Genomic DNA, 19,191 nt, shown 5'->3' with positions numbered 1-19,191 from the left:
TTGCATTGATCTAGTTGTCGTATTTTGTTCGCATATTAAGCTCAACGCATTCTTAAGATGGTTAGTATATGATAAAAAACATATTTTAGAAATAGATAGTAGGGTTTTAATGACTAGTATTAACAATTTGGAAGGTTTTTAGGCATACATTTGTAACTTTAAACCGAGTGTGGCGTATCTTTGCGTACATTTAGAAGTTATATTAATGTGTTTTATAGAGCCTGAAAATATGATACTTGTATAGAATGTCTTATGAATGAAAAGTATTTCTACATAATATCACCAATCATTCCAATTTAATGAATAAATAGGCTAGTCATGCTGTTAATTGAAAAAGTCAGGATGAAAACCCACTGATATGAAAGTACTGCAACAATAATGGTTAATATATAAATAATATATAAATGCATCATTCTTAAATTTCTGATTTTGAATTCAAGGATGTTATTATTTTATTCCTTAGCTATATAATTTTTTAGTGATTTATAATAGGCTAATGTCTCAGCCAATGAAATAGCCGGACCGATTTTAATTTAATTGTTGAGAAATTTTGATTGCTAAAGTTCCATTTAGTCATTAAATGGTTTTATAATCCATTAAAGAAAGTGAAATGTTAAGTGGTTCATGCATGCACACTATCTTGTATAGAGACATAGTGTGCCTAACACTAAGATTTCCAGCTGAAATAATGGTAAATATCACTAATAAGTAAACAAAAACTATTACTTGGGTCATTTTTGTCTCGATCATCTGGTTGTTAACAAAAATGATAAAAGACAAGGTATTGTTTCGATCAGGTATAATATTTTCTACGACTTAATAATTATTCACCATTAGTGCATGAAACTTTGTACACTTTGCAATTGCTACCAATATTAAAATACATATTTGAGCAGGGCCGATATAATGCCGGAAAATAGCTCATTGTGCTCATGTTTCTTGATATCTTTTACCGGGCCCTAAATAAAGAGTCTTGTAAGTTGTAAGGTCCATAACTGTGGTTTAAATATTAGTTATGACCCTTTATCAACTGTCAGAGATAAAAAAAACTTCCAGCCTAATTGGCTTCTGATTGCAATGCTTTAATGTTTTATTATGTTGAATGATTTGATGGAGGTTAACCAGTTTCATTTCAATGCATCAAGAAATTATTGAATGTTGAGCTGGGAGGTGCAAACAAACTATCTTAAAGATGACAACAGTTGATATATTTCTGATGCAATTTGTGCCAAATGTTCAAGCCTGTTGGAAAATTTATTTTTCCAATTTTATCAAAAAGAATTAACAACTGTTGATATTTCTGTTTTGCTAAATTTTATTTTGCCAAATGTTCAGGGCTTGTTTAACAATTTATTTATACAATTTAAACTAAGTGGCCCCACATTGTAAACAATTAGCCTACTTGAGCCATGACCTTTTGACCTTTAAATATTTAGGGTCCCAATTGGCAGTAACTTGTATAACATTAGGAAGTTTGGAGATTGAAATTTAAACATTCAATTTTCTGTCTTATCTTAAGCCAAGTTCAAATAGGATCGACCTCCTTCAAATGATAGAAAGTAAATTTTCAACAAATACTCAATGGAATACCTTTAGATAAGTTTAAACTACAATTTCCGCAATAAATAGATGCCTTTGATAATGCCACATGAACAGCCACTTGGATGTGCCATGCGTTGATAGGTTCCAAATTTATGTGCTATTTAAAAGTCTGAAATAAGAGGCTATATAGTTCAATATGTCAGATTTGAAATCATTATTAAAAGTCTGTGAAAAAATTTACCATTTTGCTACTATTCAAGTTTTGATTTAGTTATTTAGCATGAGAAACTCCCACAGTTAAAAATTATGTTAACTATGTTTTATAAGGTTAATATAAATTAATATAAATATATAAAATAATGGGGGGGGGGACATTTTATTTTTTCTTAGATGACTGTTTCACCGTTGAATATGTTTTCATATGCTCTTTCTGATTGCATAAGGTTTCTAGACGAACCAAGAACACAATCATAACAGTTCTTCTTTTTTACAAGTGAATGATATACATTGACACCATAGGTATTAACAAACGCTGTTCCTGGACAGTACCGGACTGATATGCAAATACAGACCTTTAAGTTCAACAATTTTATTTGATTCAATCAAATTTATGGGATGGCGGAAAAAAGAGGGGGCGGGCGGGGATGAAAATCTAGCAATTAATTTATTGTCCCCTTAGGGCAAGCATTCTGCATTTAACGAAATATTTAAGATGAAGATTTTCAGTAAAATATTATGTCTGTGGTATCAATTTAATTAAACTTCTTAATAGCACAATCAAATAAATATTCCAAAACCTGACCGATAAGGCTCTGGCCCCAATTTCTCGAAACTTCTTAAGCTTAACAGGCTTAAGTCGCTTATTTCAATTAGCCAAAATACATACTGAAAATGGATTTTGATAAATGAAAAATGGTTTCTTCTGATAATCATACAGATTATTTCTATATAATTTCTAAAAATTCTCCAAGAAGTAAATATACAGTAACACATTTTATAGAACAACAAAAATAGTGAGATTAGCTTAATCTGTTATAAGGGACTTCAGAAGTTTCGAGAAATTGGGGCCTGATTATTGGAAAATATATATTATAGTATATTTACTAAGAAATATGAACACGAAAAAGGGATTGTATGTTCCTTGCGATGATAATTATTAACTATCGTTAAAGTGTCATATTAAAGTCTGCAACACATTGTCCAGTACATTTCAGAACTTCTATAATACGGTAATAATTCCCTTATTATTTTTCATTTGTTGATGTTTGAGTTTTTATTTGGTGATAATTTTAATTTAAGGAATGTACCATGAGATAAACATGTATAATAATTTAAAATGCCTGTGGGGATGTTTGTATCGCAGCGAGACATCAGTATTTCACTATCTGTTAATTAATAACTAAATAATGACTGATAGAAGTGAATTATAGCCCACTTTCCCTCACCTATCATAATGTAAAGTTTCAAAATGGACAGCTAATTAAATATTGTTGATTATCATGTCTTGTTGATTTTCCATGATATTTCAAATGATGTCATTGTTGCCTCAAGTGTGTTGAAGTGTAAATACTTACAGAGGCGTTTATCTAATAGCTCAGGGCTTGAGGGCCGGTGTATATATACAATATTTTCTAGCATCACTTAAGCCAAAAAAATACGATCTGCTGAGCTGACAGAGGCAGAAGCCAATGTACTTTTGTTTTTATAGAATGTGGATTTATCCAGAATTCGTGCAAATAACATATGCTGTGCCTCAGGTCTGCCGACTTAATTGTTTGGAAGACCTAAAATAAACACTAGCTATTACTTACTTGGCTTTTATATAACTAAAATAGAAACAATTAAAGCCCTTGAAAATGGTTAAACAACATCGGATGACAGTTTTTAAAAAAAAATCATTGGCAGTCTAATGTCAAGTATTTTTTGGAGACGAGACGAGAGATGAGTTTCAAACAGACGCAGACTTTAAGGTTAAAAGTCTCTTAAATAGAGAAATAGTAAATGGACTGTTTGGTTATAATTTGAAATTTTAAAAGGTCTGAAAGAGAAACAGAACAAATATGAAATGAATCATAAATAAATTAAGGCGTTATTCCGATAAAATACTAATACCTATAACAAAAAATTAATTTGTAAACAGCAAACATACAACAAAAAAGGAAAGAATATTAGAACCTGAATGCATCCGATGTGAAACACGCCACCTTCAGTTTCATAGCCCGGAACATTACCTACTTCGCTATATATACTTATATATAATGGCTTTTAAAAGTTTAACTGCTGTGTTCAACAAGGTAAGTAACTCTTGAAAGCTTAACAATCATCCATAAGTTCACCCCGCCTGTTTGTGTATGTTACCATGGAAATTAGTCAAAAAGGTCACAGGTCAAAATCGGACAGAAGGGCCCATTACGCTAGAATAAAGTGACTTAAATATACACTGGCCATAACACGATATATTAAAAACCTAACTATTAGCATCAAACTTGGTACAAATGCTTACACAATTGGAACATGTATCTTATTTCTAAATTACCTGAATCATATGTAGAGTTATGCTTCTTGAGCAATAAATGGATTTTGGATGGTGCTGCCTTTATTAGTTTAAACCCTTTTGGCACCAAATGCGACAAACATATCGTCTCCCAGCCTGTAGATTTTTGGAGTCGAAAAATTGAGAAGAAATATTTATATATTAACTTCTTTACTTTTTACATGTTCCATGGGGTTATGCATTTGCAAGCCCCCCGGTTTTGCAATTTTTGGTGTCGAAAGGGTTAAACTTTAAAATATCATTTATACTTATAGGTTTAAACTTAACATTAACTTCCCTTTGTTCGACAATTGTTAGATTTATAACCTAATTTCCATACGTCTTTAATACTTCTGAAATTTTTAAAATTACCTGACATTTTGCTACCGCAGATGAAATTCAAGAGTGTAATACTATATACATTGTGCATGTCATTCGCATGCCGGGATATCAGGTTCAAGAACTTCAGAGCGATCGATTTAGGATCATCAATCCCAGTTGCATGCACATTCTTTGACAAGCCACGTATCAGATGTTTTATACAGTCTGTTAATTATGCTGATTGTTCTAAACTCATTAACTTATTTCAAACTCATTAGCTTTATTTTGATATATTAAGGATTAAAGTTTTAGATGAGGAAAAAAAACATAATTATTTTAATTAACCGAAACCTTAAAATGATTAGTTAAAGTAGTACCTTTAAAAGATCCCTACCGATTTGATTCATATTTAATCATTCAGAAAGAAATTATAAACAACTTCCAAATTTCCGTTTATTCATCAGTTGGATTTTTATAAGGCTCTGCACACATGTACACAAAGGCTAATTACAAAATAAAGGCATTTTGCACTCATTACACTTCTAAGAAAAGTTAACAATTTTTTTTTCGGCTTCTAAACAATAAAGTCATTGCTGAGCTACGAACAGCCTGCAAACTTCATTGTTTAAAAGACCAAAAATAAACACTTAGTAACTCACTAAGGTAGTCATGATAGGAATATGTTTGCTTTATAATTACCATATATGTTCTAAGAACTGTAACACATAGCCTAAAGTTATTATTGAGAATATGACTTTTAGGAGACTGGTTATCTTAAAATCTTCGCTCTTTGGAATCATTAAGTTGATTATTTACTGACAAGAACAAGTCAGAAATTTATAAGAATGGACAATTTATGGCCAAAGCTGCTGCTTTCTACAAAAATATCATTTTTAAGCTGTGAAATATCATATTTATCATTCTGATAATAAAAAGAAAACAGAAAGAAATTTGCTGTTTAAATGTTGTTAGTACTTCGAACCAGTGACACATGTATGTTCAATTATTTGCTTTTTAGAGCGAATAATATTTTTTCCTTTGATGTTATGTACTTAAAATATTAAACGATCATTATTATCGAGTGTGAGGTTCCTGGGTGTTCAGAAGAAGTGGTAATTGTGGTCACTTTATGGTCATATCATTAACCCACACATCTGTAAACATTAATAATTTGATCAAACATTTCAACAACATAGCTGAAATATTATTTTTAGCATCTCATAAAATATTTATACCACAAGATTAGTAGCACTGTTTTTGAAAAATGATCCAGTTAATAATTTTGGGTTACAATTTATTACAAGGTAGGGATTTTTAATGTCTTGTTTTATTGTGGAAGAGGTGTTGAAGTTTAGAAAACAACAAAGACTCTTTAGATTTAATGGGCCACTAATGATGTTTCAACTAACATTAATGTCAAGAAATTTTTGGTCAGCATGCCAGTTTGGGTGTAATGTTTTTGCCCTAAGTGTGTAATAAATCACTGACAAGATTGGACAAGAGGGAAAAAGCAAATGAAAAAAATAATGCCTACCATCTTAAATTAGTTAACTGTGTCTGGAATTAGTGAGATTGAAATCTGCTTCATCGGTTTTGTTTCACAAGTTTCTTCAATTTTTGGCAACTTTTTATTACAGCTAATTTTTTCTTAAATGAAATGTTAAAATTACATCTCTGGCCTTGCAAGTTTAAATTACCTACCAATCTGTCTAGAATAGTTTAATATTGAAAACTGTTTCATCTTATTATACCCCCCACTACACAAAGTGATTTTGGGGTAATATTCTAAGGATTCATGCACTAATCTTCACGTCAGTCAGTCAGTCAGTTGGTTCATCCAGGATTCATGCACTAATCTTCACGTCAGTCAGTTGGTTCATCCAGGATTCATGCACTAATCTTCACGTCAGTCAGTCAGTCAGTTGGTTCATCCAGGATTCATGCACTAATCTTCACGTCAGTCAGTCAGTCAGTTGGTTCATCCAGGATTCATGCACTAATCTTCACGTCAGTCAGTCAGTCAGTTGGTTCATCCAGGATTCATGCACTAATCTTCACGTCAGTCAGTCAGTCAGTTGGTTCATCCAGGATTCATGCACTAATCTTCACGTCAGTCAGTCAGTCAGTCAGTTGGTTCATCCATCTGTCTGTCTTTTTCTTTGTCCAGGCCATATCTTTCTCAGTCATGGTCAGATTTCAAAATTATTTGACAGAAGTGACTACCATAGCATAAGGATGTGACATGCACAAGACCGTTGTCCCTTAACCTTCAAAGTCAAGGTCACAGCAACTTCCTAAACGTCGCATGTTTATATATATAAGCCATAATTGATAGCAGTTCTTGTTTCACGTGTCCTTCAACGTATAATCATAAACAACAATCCAGGAATAATTTCTAGTTAGCTTTCATAACATATTCTCAAGGGAATCTGGTTTCTATTACAATCTGAAAGTTTTCTTTCATGATGGTAAGAGTACACCACACTCTATGAAAAATTCTTAAACAAATATCAGTCAACAGTTCTCCATAATTGATCAGAATGAAGATATTTAATTACATCTGTCATTGTATTGACTGTGTTGCAGTACAATGCACGCCGTTACACATTTATGGATTGCCAATGGCTGAGATTTGATTAACAGACCGATGCAAGTTTGGATTCCTTTGTTTTCGTCCTTTTAGAGCAAAATAAATTAATGACCTATTGACCACTGAAGGCATTGACCACTGGCCAGTTTTAAGAGTCAAGTGTCCAAATCTTTCATTAGTATTCCTCTCTGGAACCTCTTAAAGCTCTGTTGCCAGCACTTATGGGAGTTCTTGTCACTAGATTACATTGCCCGTGCATCTATTAAGAATTTAAGATCTCTGCTTTCAGATTTCATTTCTTATGAGAGTTAAGCTGGGAGACTGCGGAGATTCCAAGAAAAGTTTGGGTTTTTATATGAAAAGTTATGCATTTTCATCTGCTAGAGACATGCTGGAGGGCGGAAATTGTCTTGTGGTGATAAATAGATTGCAAGAAACAAATACAGCATGATGTTTGTGAATGAAGATTGAAAATGGATTGTGAGAATTGAAGAAAATGGATAAAAAATCTGGGATTGGAATTAAACAGATGTAATATTTGTTCAGCTGACTTCTTTTCTCTTATATTTTCAGTGTTTGGATATAATGTTGCGTGTCTTGATTTTAATGTAAAAAATGAGGTATTGTCTTAAACTGGGTTAATCAGCATTATCCAAAATGTTTTTAAAAAAATGTGAGCAACTGGTGTTCTCATGATGTTCTACTAATTTCTTTTAGGTTGATTAATTGCCTATAAATCTTTTTACCGTTGAGTCAGTTCCCTGCATGGGTGGGAAACTAGCTAGGGCATCTATTTTGTGAGGCCATGAGAAAGTACCCCAGGCCCCAATTTCTTGAAACTTCTTAAGCTTATAGACTTACGTAGCTTATTTCATTTAGTCAAAAATACATACTTAAAATTTAATTTTGATAAATGCAAATTGGTTTATTGCTATTATCTTGAAGATAATTTCTACATTAAGTAAACAAAGTTTGAAAGAAGCGAATATATAGGTGCATGGATTATAGAAAAAGAAAAAAATCCAGCTTAACCCTGTTATATTTATAGACTAAAGAAGTTTGGAGAAATTGGGGCTTGATGGGGATTGAACCCACAATATGTTTGGTGATAGGTGAATTAGACCTGACTCTTACCCTCAACTTGTACACTAATGTTCTCTTCAACAACATGGAGAATTGGCGCCACCTTATCAACGATCTTGTCTGATCACTTTTTCAAATCAATATTTTTATATAGTAAATCAATCTATTTAAAAAGTAATAGTTGTTGTTTTTTTTGCAGTTCAATCATTCATTCATTCAGTTTAGTTCATTTTGTGAACAAAACATTAAATTTAATAATCAACAATGACTAGGGTTTTAACGGGTTTTGCCAAGGACAGGGTGCTAATAGAAAAAAGGACAGGGTTCTGCACATTGTGTCATAAGCTGGCAGTGAAAATTTTTAATTTCACAAAAAAGTAGGAATTGTGCTTAATTGAAGTAATAATAGGTTTAATAGGTTATAATGATATATGTCAAGTTTAAATCAAAACAAAAGAATTTTTTCGGAAGCATTTAATTTTAATAAAGGAAGGAGGGTACACATGATGGTCTCCATGAGGGCAGAAGGGTGCTACCAAAAAAGGACAGTGAAGAGAGTAGTGGCCAATTGTATAAAACTGGATAGGTTATCCACAGGTTATCGTTTGGTTACCTTGCAAGGAGAGGGTGCATGCAGCACCCTTACATAACTCTTTAGCTAAAACGACACAATATAAAAAAGAAATTCTTGATGTTACAATATTTTGTTGTACGCACATACACAAGATGGCCCCATTAGGTGTATCAAGTTCCACAACCTTTTACTTAAATATTTGTTGGGTTATTCCCCTTGTTTTTCCAACATCAGCCAGCATAAGCATCCACATCTGCTCCTAAGTCGTTGAAATCCTAGTGTACCATAACATTATTCTTGCTTCTGCATCTTTGCTTCTGTTCTTAACCTATGAACAGACATCAAAAACAAACAAATTAATATTTGACATCGGAATGCCTGTTAATAAATGCACATGGCCTGTGGAATTTTTCCGCTGATGAACTGGGCAGTCTAAAAACTTCTCCTCGGGAACAATTCTAGACATTTGATGGTCATTTTTCTGCTGCTTGGCACTATCATTAAACCTGGAAACCATGTGGAGTCTGACAATTACCTCAAGGCAACATTATCATGATTATAAGCCTTTAGATTGTTGTTTAAGAGGCCTTGGGTGTTTCAACGATTTGGACTTAATTTTGGACTGCCTGATAGGTATTATTTCTCTAATTTTTGTTTCGGACATCAAAGCTTTGTGATGCTATGTTTTGCATCAATGCATCAATGTCTTATATTTCGTAAATTTCTCTACTTTTTTTATAACTTTCTTTCAATTTTTTACAAAGATAAATAAAGTCAATTATTCTGAGTATGGTAACAGATATTTTGGGTTTAGGTCTATTATCATCATGAATTGATATAAAAACAAATGAAAGCATTGAATGAAATTCTTGAAAATCAGAAATAAATTCCTGTTATGGAATGAACAACAGTTTGAACTGCAAATAACAATTAAAAAGAATAACATTTGTATAATATTCAAATCACAGAATTTGCGACAATAGAATCCTCTAAGCTAAGCTAAGCTAAAGCTAAAATAAAATGTTTGAGCAATTTTCATGCCAAGCTGTTGACAGTTTCCAGGAATAAATTATCTTATCATTGATGAATTATTTTTATGAAATATGTGTTATTTTGGAAACATTTTGTTCCTTTATATAATCTGAAGACAATTTTCTCTTCCAAATGGATGAAAACTGTATGCATTCCAAGTTCTAATCAATCATAGAACTGTCTTGAAGAGGAACCCGGATAAATCATTTTCTCATCAGCTTTTCTGAACGGATTAATAAGCAATGATTGATTTTTCTATTATTTATATTGCCGCAGAAACAATGATTCCATATCCGTGGTAATTATTTGAGACAGATATTCGCCATCTCCTGACTAATAATAACATCTCATTGACAGATCCATTATCTCCTGTCAACTATGTTGTTAGAAAAAAAGTTGTCTCTCACAATCATGTTAAAAATAAATCCAGATTTCGATAATATCCATTTCATGCGCTTTATTTTCTTATGATGGAAACAATCTAATTATAGACTGGGTTTGATGAATTTATTTATATCTTTAGCTAATGCCTATTTTTTTTAAGAAAAATTAAGAAGGTATTATCATTGGTGTACTGCGAAACTTAAATGTTGGCCATCATCAACAGGCTTGGAAAAGTGATTCACATGAAACTCAGAGTGCATATATATAAATATATATATTGTCATAAATTTACATTCGCATTCAAACTAACTTGATAAAATGTTTTGGAGTAAAATACGCCCCTTGTCCATCTGTAAAAAAAAACATGTGAGCAAATTAACAGTACAGTTGTTGTCATTTTACCATGCAATTGACCAAGGAAGAGTTTATAATTTATCAATGCAAAATATATGGTTGGATATAATCAATTGGATTATTATGAACACTTATGACAAACAACATCCGACATGTCACTAGGTGAGTGGGTTCAATGGCATACACTTTGTGGTATAGCTTCAACATCATTAAGCATTTAGTGTCTTAACAATATGATGCAATATTCAAGAGCTTCCTGTTTGTAGTTTTTGTAGATTATCAAATCCTTCCAGATGCTGCCTCCACGCCCATTCCAATGTGTAATGGTCTTGTGCATGCAATTGAAATTTGATACTGTAATAGATATACCGCAATGATTGAATTCAGGAAAATTGCTTCTGAAATCTGCAATAACTGCAGGGGGCGTGGTGGCATGATTTAGGAATCAATGTTTATAGAAGACTATTAATCAGTCTGGCGTCATACAAGTACAAAGTTAAAACAGTTACAGTCTGCCCAAGATAACATGAAACACAGGAAAAATTGGTTTGATTCAGTATTATCATTGAAAACAAATTGCACAGAAATTGGATTTTTTCTTATTTCTAATGTAAACAGTGTATATACACAGTTTCCAGTGTTAAATCCTCAAGTTCCATGATTATAAAAGCTGGAAGGCTGCATGAGGCTCTGATGAAATTTCTTTGTTGATTATGCTATTTTAATACCAAAGTATGGATTAGATTTGTCTATTGACAGGTAGAAACAGCTCCAAGGGCCTCAGTTGTTAAATTCAGTCAGTAAAATTCCATGAGGACATTCTAAGTCAGTGTGTGTACTAGTATACCAGGTGTGATAAATTATGCCATAAATGCTACATCCAAAGGCAACACTGTGCCCGGAATGAAGACTTAAAACAAAGATAACTTTTCTCTCTTTTTTCACAAATTTAAATGAAACAAAGGGCAGTGTATGCAGCTTAAAGAGCCCCGCCTTCATTTTATTTCCAGAGTTTGATAAGTTGATTAATTTCTTAAAATAACTTTGAGAAACCTTTTTCCAAAATAATGTTTTGACTGTGTTCCTTCAGGTGGCTTTTTGTGAAAAGGCTTGTTAAAGTGTATTAAGAAGCTATACTCTCAATCAAACTCTGGTAAAAGACCGAAGGCGGGGCTCTGTAAGCAATGTAGACTGCGCTATGTTTCAATTAAAATGGTCAAGAATTAGTAAAGTTATCTTCTTTGTTTAAAGTCTTCATTCAAAGCAAAATCTTGCCTTCAGATAAAGCATCTATATATGACACAATTAATATCACATGGTATACACACACTGATAGTTCTAATAACAACATGTGATTTGTCTTTAAGGTGAGAAAATTTAATTTGTAATGTTATCACCTGAGAAAATTTCGTTACTCGATCCGACCTGCTGACAAGATTGTTTGCTATCATGGAAAAATATAATTAAAAAAGGTACATTATGAAAAAGGATTTCCATCTCTAATGCTTGACAATGCTTTAATCAGTCTTATTTCTTAATTTACCTAATTCGTCCATACCTGCTTACGAACATTTTTGATAAAATTGTAACATTAATATAACTATATGACAAAATCAAATTACAGAAATCAGCGACAATTGATTCCCTTGATGTTAAAATATAATAAAAGAGATTTTAAACACCTTAAACACTAGGCCACCATGACAAAAATAAAAGTAATGGATATTTTGTCCTTTTAACAATACATTGATAACATCACAGGAAAATTTCAATCAAGCTATAACGATTCGCTCATAGTTGTTATTAACGTTAATGAAAATTGTGGTCTTCAAGGACTATATTGGAACAAATATCAACTTTTTCTGAAGGATTCAAGCTTTTGTATCTTAGTTTTAACACTCCTAAAGATTTACCACACTTAAGTATTTCCTCATACAAAAAGAGTGCATTTTACTTAAACATGAGTAAGTCCCTTTAAGCATAACAGGTTCAATGGGGAAGAGTATTTTTTTTATTTAGCAAAAAAACTGGCTCGCTCTTGAATTAACATAACAAATGGTAGTTTATCATGATTATCTTTAACATAATATCTTTTAAATATCTTAAATCTCTTTAGAATGAGAAAATTGTTAAAAAAACAAAAATAGTTTGTTTAGCTCAATCCCATTAATAGCTACTTAAGTTTGTTGTTGAAATTGGGGTTTGGCTGTTAGAAACTTACCGAGTGCCTTGAATAAATGCCAGGCATTATACATGTAAATTGTCAATAGCAGGTCCCAGACTTCATCATTCATCAGCTCATCACTTAATGCCCGATCCTAATAGAATGGAAGTTGTTCATTTATTTCCTATTTCCTGACAATCCAATCAAGTAAGTTCCTATTTTGGACAATTGATAGCACTCATTGATAGCAGTGAGTGGACACAGGGTTCAAACGGATTCTTAGACAATATGGCTTATCGATGAGATCCAGTACAAACTTATTTTCAGGATGTGCTTCTATTAGATAAAACATCTAAAACAAAGCTGAGTTTACATATTATGGATTTGGATTGTATATTTGATGACTGATGACAATTGAGGGAGCCCTGCCTGACATTCAACTAAAGTTTCTAAGGACTATTGAAGGGTGAATGACTATAATTTTATTAATGTTTAGATATTAAAAACATGGATTCAAGGTCAGTTCCTATTTCATATGATAACATTTAAATCAGTGGAATTTGGTGAGCAAACTGGGTTTCACAAACTGGGTTCTAATGAACTTCATAATGGAGTATAGTATAATTGTTATATTTAATTACTGAGAAATAGCTTGTTTTGTCAAATGATTTTAATCATGAACTGTATGACCATTATATTTATGTTTTTCATTTAATGGCTAGTCTTAAATCTATATCCTAGTAGCGACTAGCAAGAGTGCATTTCCTATTACATTAGATGTAAATAGTGATGATTTTAATTTCACAGTTTTTCTTTAGTGCAAAAACATGTGGAAAATGGACCACCATGAAAATAGTTTTAGTTTCAAAGAAATATAAAATAATATCCAATGTTTTGTATGTAGAATGGAATTTTTCTGAGGTATGACATGAAGTCAGTAAGTAAGGATATGGTATCATTTTAAAGTATTTCAAGTATTTTATTACCGGGTAAATAGAATTTTTGCAAAAATTCGATATACTTTCATGCAGACAAAATGTTGTGTGGCTTAGTACAAAAGTGGGCTCATCCAGTAAATAACATTGAATATAAGTAGTTTACACTTAATGGTAGTTGCTCATGTTTGGACCAAAAATTAGTTTTCCCGGTATTGCATCTGATTTTTAATCATTATTTATTGTTATTTAACTGTATTATGTCAAAATTGCAGAAAAAAATACAGTTATAGTATAAAAAGTATTTTAGTTTTAGTGGGGTGCAAACCCAAGCCAGTAAAGTAAAGAAAAAACTAAAAACTGATGCCTTAACCACTAGGCCACCAGCATTTTAACAAAAGTGGTGGATATTTTGACTTCTTAACAATACATTGATAACATCAGGTACTAATGTCAATCAACCAATCACGCATCAGCAAAGCTGTGATTAAGTGACCAATTGCATTGTTAACGCTTATGAAAATTGTGGTCTTCAGATAGGATATTTGAGCAAAATTAAATCGACATTGCTGAAGTGAAACGTTCCAGCTTTTGGTATCTGAATTTTTTACACTCATAATGAATTGCCATACTTCATTTTGTCATACAGAGAAAAGTGCATTTTACATAAACATGACCAGGACCTTAAATTTAAACAATGACATGAGGATAATAATGTTTCTATAACAATGTATCAAATTAAGAAAACAATTAAAGGATGCATTTAGCAACAAGAAATCACAAAGTTTCGGTGATAAAATAAAGAATGCCTTCAATCATAATATTTCAGTTTCATTTTGTTTGGTTTCTTGAGCATTCATTTAATTTCCTACTATGAAACATGATAATTTAACCTTGTCATCTAAGCTTGATAATCCTGGAAATTAAATTACTGATTGGTACTTTTGTTTACTTCCAGATACAATAAGGATGACACAGCAGAGGTCGTGACACCACATAAGAAATTCTGTGATGCCAGACAGCTACCATGTAAAGGTCAAAGATGTATACACTTCTTTGATGCCACTTTAAAGTTTACTGGAAGTGACAGTTGACATTTCTGAATGATTAAATCTTGGACCTGATATTGACATCTCTGAAGGTGAACCATGAAGTTCAAAGATAAACTTCGACATTCCTTTTCCAGGAAAGTGCAAACTTTCGATAGAAACAGAAATATAGACAAGTCCAATTTGAATGTGAAAACTTCAAGCACTTTGGATGAACAGAACCAGAATGAGGTTTCTAGAAAGAGTGGTACTTCTGAATTATTGCTGGCCCCAAACAGGGGAAAGAAGGCTTTTAAAAGTTCTCAGAAATTTGGACGTAGACAAGTGCTTAAATGCAGGAATGATGCCGAAAATGAACTTTGTCCAGAAGATATTGTCAGGACTGGTTCAAAAATAAACGGTAAGCAAGATGAAAATAAAGTTTTAGATTTTGACTTTTCTTCCCTGATTAAGACAGTGAATTTCAAGCCAAAGTCAGGCAGAAAACTTCATGTGATTAAAGAGATAGAAGACATAGATAAAGAACATATTGAGAATGACTTCTCAGTTTTTCAGAAAACTTTTGAATTCAAAGTTCCAGGCAGAGTGTCGGAAAATCCGAAAAGGGTTGTTCCGGAAATAGTGGACCTTGGAATTACCTCTCCAACATGTGCGGATATGTATGGCCATGATGAAATAGACAATGTTGTGTTTACTTTTCATGGTGATTTAGGTCAATCATATGGCAAGAGTGTGGCAAAAGGTCTTAAATCAGATAGAGGTAAAAGAGACACAAAGTCCTCACAATCAAAGCATGACAAAACTAGAACTGAAACAAGTAAAAATAAACATGAAGTAAAGAATGGAAATGGAGAAACAAATATCATATCGGGATTTGAAAAGGTCGATGAGCCCAAAAAGACTGTTACAAAAACAATGAGTTTAGTGAATATGAAGAAGTACACAGATAAACCAAAATTGGAACGTATGAGTTCATTGCGTACGAAAATAACAGAAATGAAAGAATCAAAGGCTGAATGTGAACATTTAGAAAATCCTTGGGTCTTGCGAACAGATTTAAAAGACACAGAAAATGTAAACATTCAGGACCAGAACAGATTTTGCTCAGTAGAAATAGTGAACAAGCCTCTTGGGAGCTTTCTTACTCTGGAATCTAGAATAAGCCTTGAATCTTCATTAGGATTTGATGTTAACCAAATAAACAATGACAAAGACAATGTAGAAACAAGTGAACATGACCTGAAGAACGCTGCTATAGTAGAAGAACTAACAACTAAAGCAATACGAGTAAAACCTGAGCTTAAAAGAAGTGACAGTGTTAATTCTCTGGACTCATTTGGCTCCAGTGTTCACTCTGTACATTCTAATGAGCTGTTTTTCTCAGACTCTGAAGCTGAACACGATCTGGAACAGCTCCATGATAAATCTAGTGACACTGAAGAGCCTAAGAAACAGATTATACCTTATTCCCTGGCTGAAAGCCTTTCAGAGGCGAATGTTACTCAAAGACATAATCATAAGAGAGTGAAGAGTAAATCTGTTGAAGAGAAAATCAATGAAATTGCTAAGCATGTGTTTCAGTTCATTGAAGGTAAGGAAACAATAGATGACAATGGTAAAGTTGTGCTAAATAAATCAAAGTCAGTTGAGGATTCCAACCATGCCAAAAAGAAGAAGCCAAAACATAATCATAACAGAAGGTCGTTAGACTCGAGTTTGAGCTCTAAAGTTGACCAAAACGACACAGAGAAGAGGCGTTCGATGCTCACTAGCTCCACAGAGCTTTTACTGTCACCAGTGTTAGAAGCTGAAGGCAGAGTGACTCAGAGAGTTGAGAATGGAAATAAGGACCATGATCCAACAAGGTTTTACACCATGCCAAATCCAAAGAGGAGAAAAACTGGACAATCACCTCGAAGAAAGGTTGGCAGGTTAGGAAGTTTATCAAAACTGTTCAATGATACAGCCCAGACATTTGCTAATAAGACTCTTGGTAGTTCTTTCAAGCTCAGAAGTGATAAGAATGATTCTGGTAGCTCATCAGATAAATTGTGGGGACCTTTGTCAACTTCTGCAAATTCTTTAGCGAATATGATGGCGAAAAGGGCTTCAAGTTTTTCGACCATGATTAGAAAGAGAACAAACTCAAATACCATGGTTGACAGTCCATTCAAGCAGTATTGTAACAAGAAGAAGTCTCAAGTCAGTGAAGAGGAGAAAACAGAATTTGTTTATGAGAAGGTTCAAGTTACATTGCCAAGGGAACGACCACATACTGAGCTGGAAAAGAAGGCACTTGGAATGAGACTTAAACTAAATATTAAGCTTGCCAATGAATCTGTTAATGGTGACCTTGATCCAAATTGTTTAGATTCAAGGTCAAGGGCAAATAGCTTTGTTCTAAGCCAAAGAAAGAGCTTTGGGGCTCTTAAGAGTCCCACTTTACTTGATGAAATCATGCGCTCTGTCGATGCAGACCATGTTCGCAGACTTCGTAGTATTGCAGGTAATACAGAAGAAGCTGAGTCATCGTCGGATTGTGAAAGTTCAGGTGGAAGTTCAATATTCCTCTTCAATAAACAATACAGTCTAGACTCAGAAGTGTCAGGTGGTAGGTCAAATAGAAACAGCTTAGTTTTGAATTTTTGTCGAGTTTGTGGAAAGCCTAGGAATTTTTCTGACTCAAGTACCGATTCTGACCAATCGGATAAGCAATTATCTCTAGGTTGTGCTCAACCCCGACAGGCTATTTCTCTTTGTGATTTAAGTGCTACTTGCCAGTGTATGGTGAAACGAAGGTCTTCCAAAGAAAACAGGAATTCTTCTGCAATTCCACAGAGAAAATCTTGGGATGTAATAACTGGTGACAACATCCATTTTCCACTCAACTCTGCTAAGAGAAAAAGTTCAGTATGTTATAAGCATCGATCCATGTTTGAACTGAGCAGATTGAGTTCAAAAGACAAAGAAGACTCTGGTATTATTTGTAACTTGGAAGACAAATCTACAAACAATTTGTCAGATGTTTCACAAGGATTTTTACAAAAACACAGACCAATAGTAGATTTGAGTTCTGACAGTATTGACCAAGCTGTAGAATCAGATACTGACACAATTGATGAGACAGATACAAGACAGTCCAGATCTTGTGGAGATATTTTGGATTTAGATGATAACTCAGGGACACTTAAAAGAAAGGCAAAAGTTAAGTGTGATGTTGATGTCGAAGATTATGAGAAATATTATGTTGAAAATGAGGGGGATACAAAAAGTGCTCAAATATCAAGTTCTTGTGGTAACTTACTTGAAGAAAAAGATTTTGAAATTTCAAATCAGCTGAAGCTAAATGAAAAAAGTAAGAAAGAACTTAGAATGGTAAAAGTAAAGTCTATGTCAAGCTCACATGATGTATTGAATACTCTTGATTCAATGGATGAAATAGGTATTTCAGACGATGATGTACTGCATGACAGCGTGCCATTTAAGTCGGAGGCAAAATTTGATAAAGTGAAGTGGAATAGGGAACAAAAACATAAGCAACTTCAGACAAGGCATTCAGTGCCTATAATAAACATTGAGAGAGCGGCATCACCACAGAAATTTGTAAGAGAGAAATCTCCAAATTTAAAATATCTGTCCTCCGCTCATACAAGCCAGCCCTCTGTGATAGACTTTGAAAATACCAGTTCAAATTACAATGATCAAAATCTATCTACAAAACCTCCTCTCCCGTTTAAAAAGAGACATAAAAAGGTGCTGTCTTTGAGTGATATTCATAATGAGGAAAACAAAGAAAACTTACCTGCTCTCAACAGGCGATTTCAAAGACATTCTGTGGTTGACTATGTTACAGATAACAGTGAATATGATAAAATATTTATGAACAAATGTTCAACCCCTAAAACTCGCCAAACACCAAAATCAGATTTGTCAACACCATCTAAAACTGATAGATCAAGCAGTTTCACTAAAAGATTTTTATTCGATGAACAACAAATTGGCAAGTATGTCAAATCCTTACATAGGCCGGATAGTTTAGGCAGGAAATCAATTTCTAGTGATGAAGTTACAAATTTAGGAAAACCATCAGAATTTACTGCAAGAGACAAAAATTACTCTACAAACTCTATCAATCGTCTCTCAAATGAGTCATGGGTGGATGAAGTCTTTCAACGCATATCATTACCCACAAACTTGCCCTACTCCCCAAGTGACCCATTTAAGGACTTTCAGGAGTTACCATTTATGTCCCCAGAATATCGTAACTTATCATTCACGTCATCAGGGGTAAATTCTGACTCAGCCTCGGGGATATTTGGGGAAGAGAGTGTGTTGCGGTATGATGTGTGTCTGGGGTACCTGTTACACTCCATTGAGTGTGATGAGATGACTGTATGTGTATACTCGTTACAGCGCAACAAACAGATTATGGAGTCTGTGATAACACCCATAGCTGCTCTTCCTGGAGGTAAGCATTGTTGTAACAGACTGACTAGTTGTAAATTAATTGACTTTTTTGTTTGATTTATTATCGATAATTTATCATTTACCTTTGATTTCTTGTTACCTATTAATAAAAACTTAAAAAGTAATAGTAACTCAACCCACTTCCTAGTGAAATTATACAGGA

General features: G+C 33.2%; 1 protein-coding gene across 5 annotated transcripts in view; it reads left to right on the top strand.

Moving 5' to 3' along the window:
- Nucleotides 1-19,191, top strand: part of LOC128228555 (rap guanine nucleotide exchange factor 4-like) — an 89,977-nt gene that overhangs the window by 49,466 nt on the left and 21,320 nt on the right. For 2 of the 5 annotated variants that reach the window (XM_052939965.1, XM_052939955.1), the window contains one exon: nucleotides 18,975-19,029. In XM_052939965.1, the coding sequence (XP_052795925.1) occupies nucleotides 18,975-19,029 (55 nt within the window). Of the gene's footprint in view, nucleotides 1-13,451; nucleotides 13,515-14,470; nucleotides 19,030-19,191 lie in introns of those variants that run through there. The other 3 variants (XM_052939947.1, XM_052939940.1, XM_052939931.1) reach the window with 3 other exon arrangements.

Source organism: Mya arenaria, chromosome 1 (genome assembly GCF_026914265.1).
Source record: "Mya arenaria isolate MELC-2E11 chromosome 1, ASM2691426v1".
NCBI classification, from domain to species: Eukaryota; Metazoa; Mollusca; class Bivalvia; order Myida; family Myidae; genus Mya; species Mya arenaria.
Note: the sequence above shows the minus strand (reverse complement) of the source record. Positions and strands in the feature narration are given on the sequence as shown.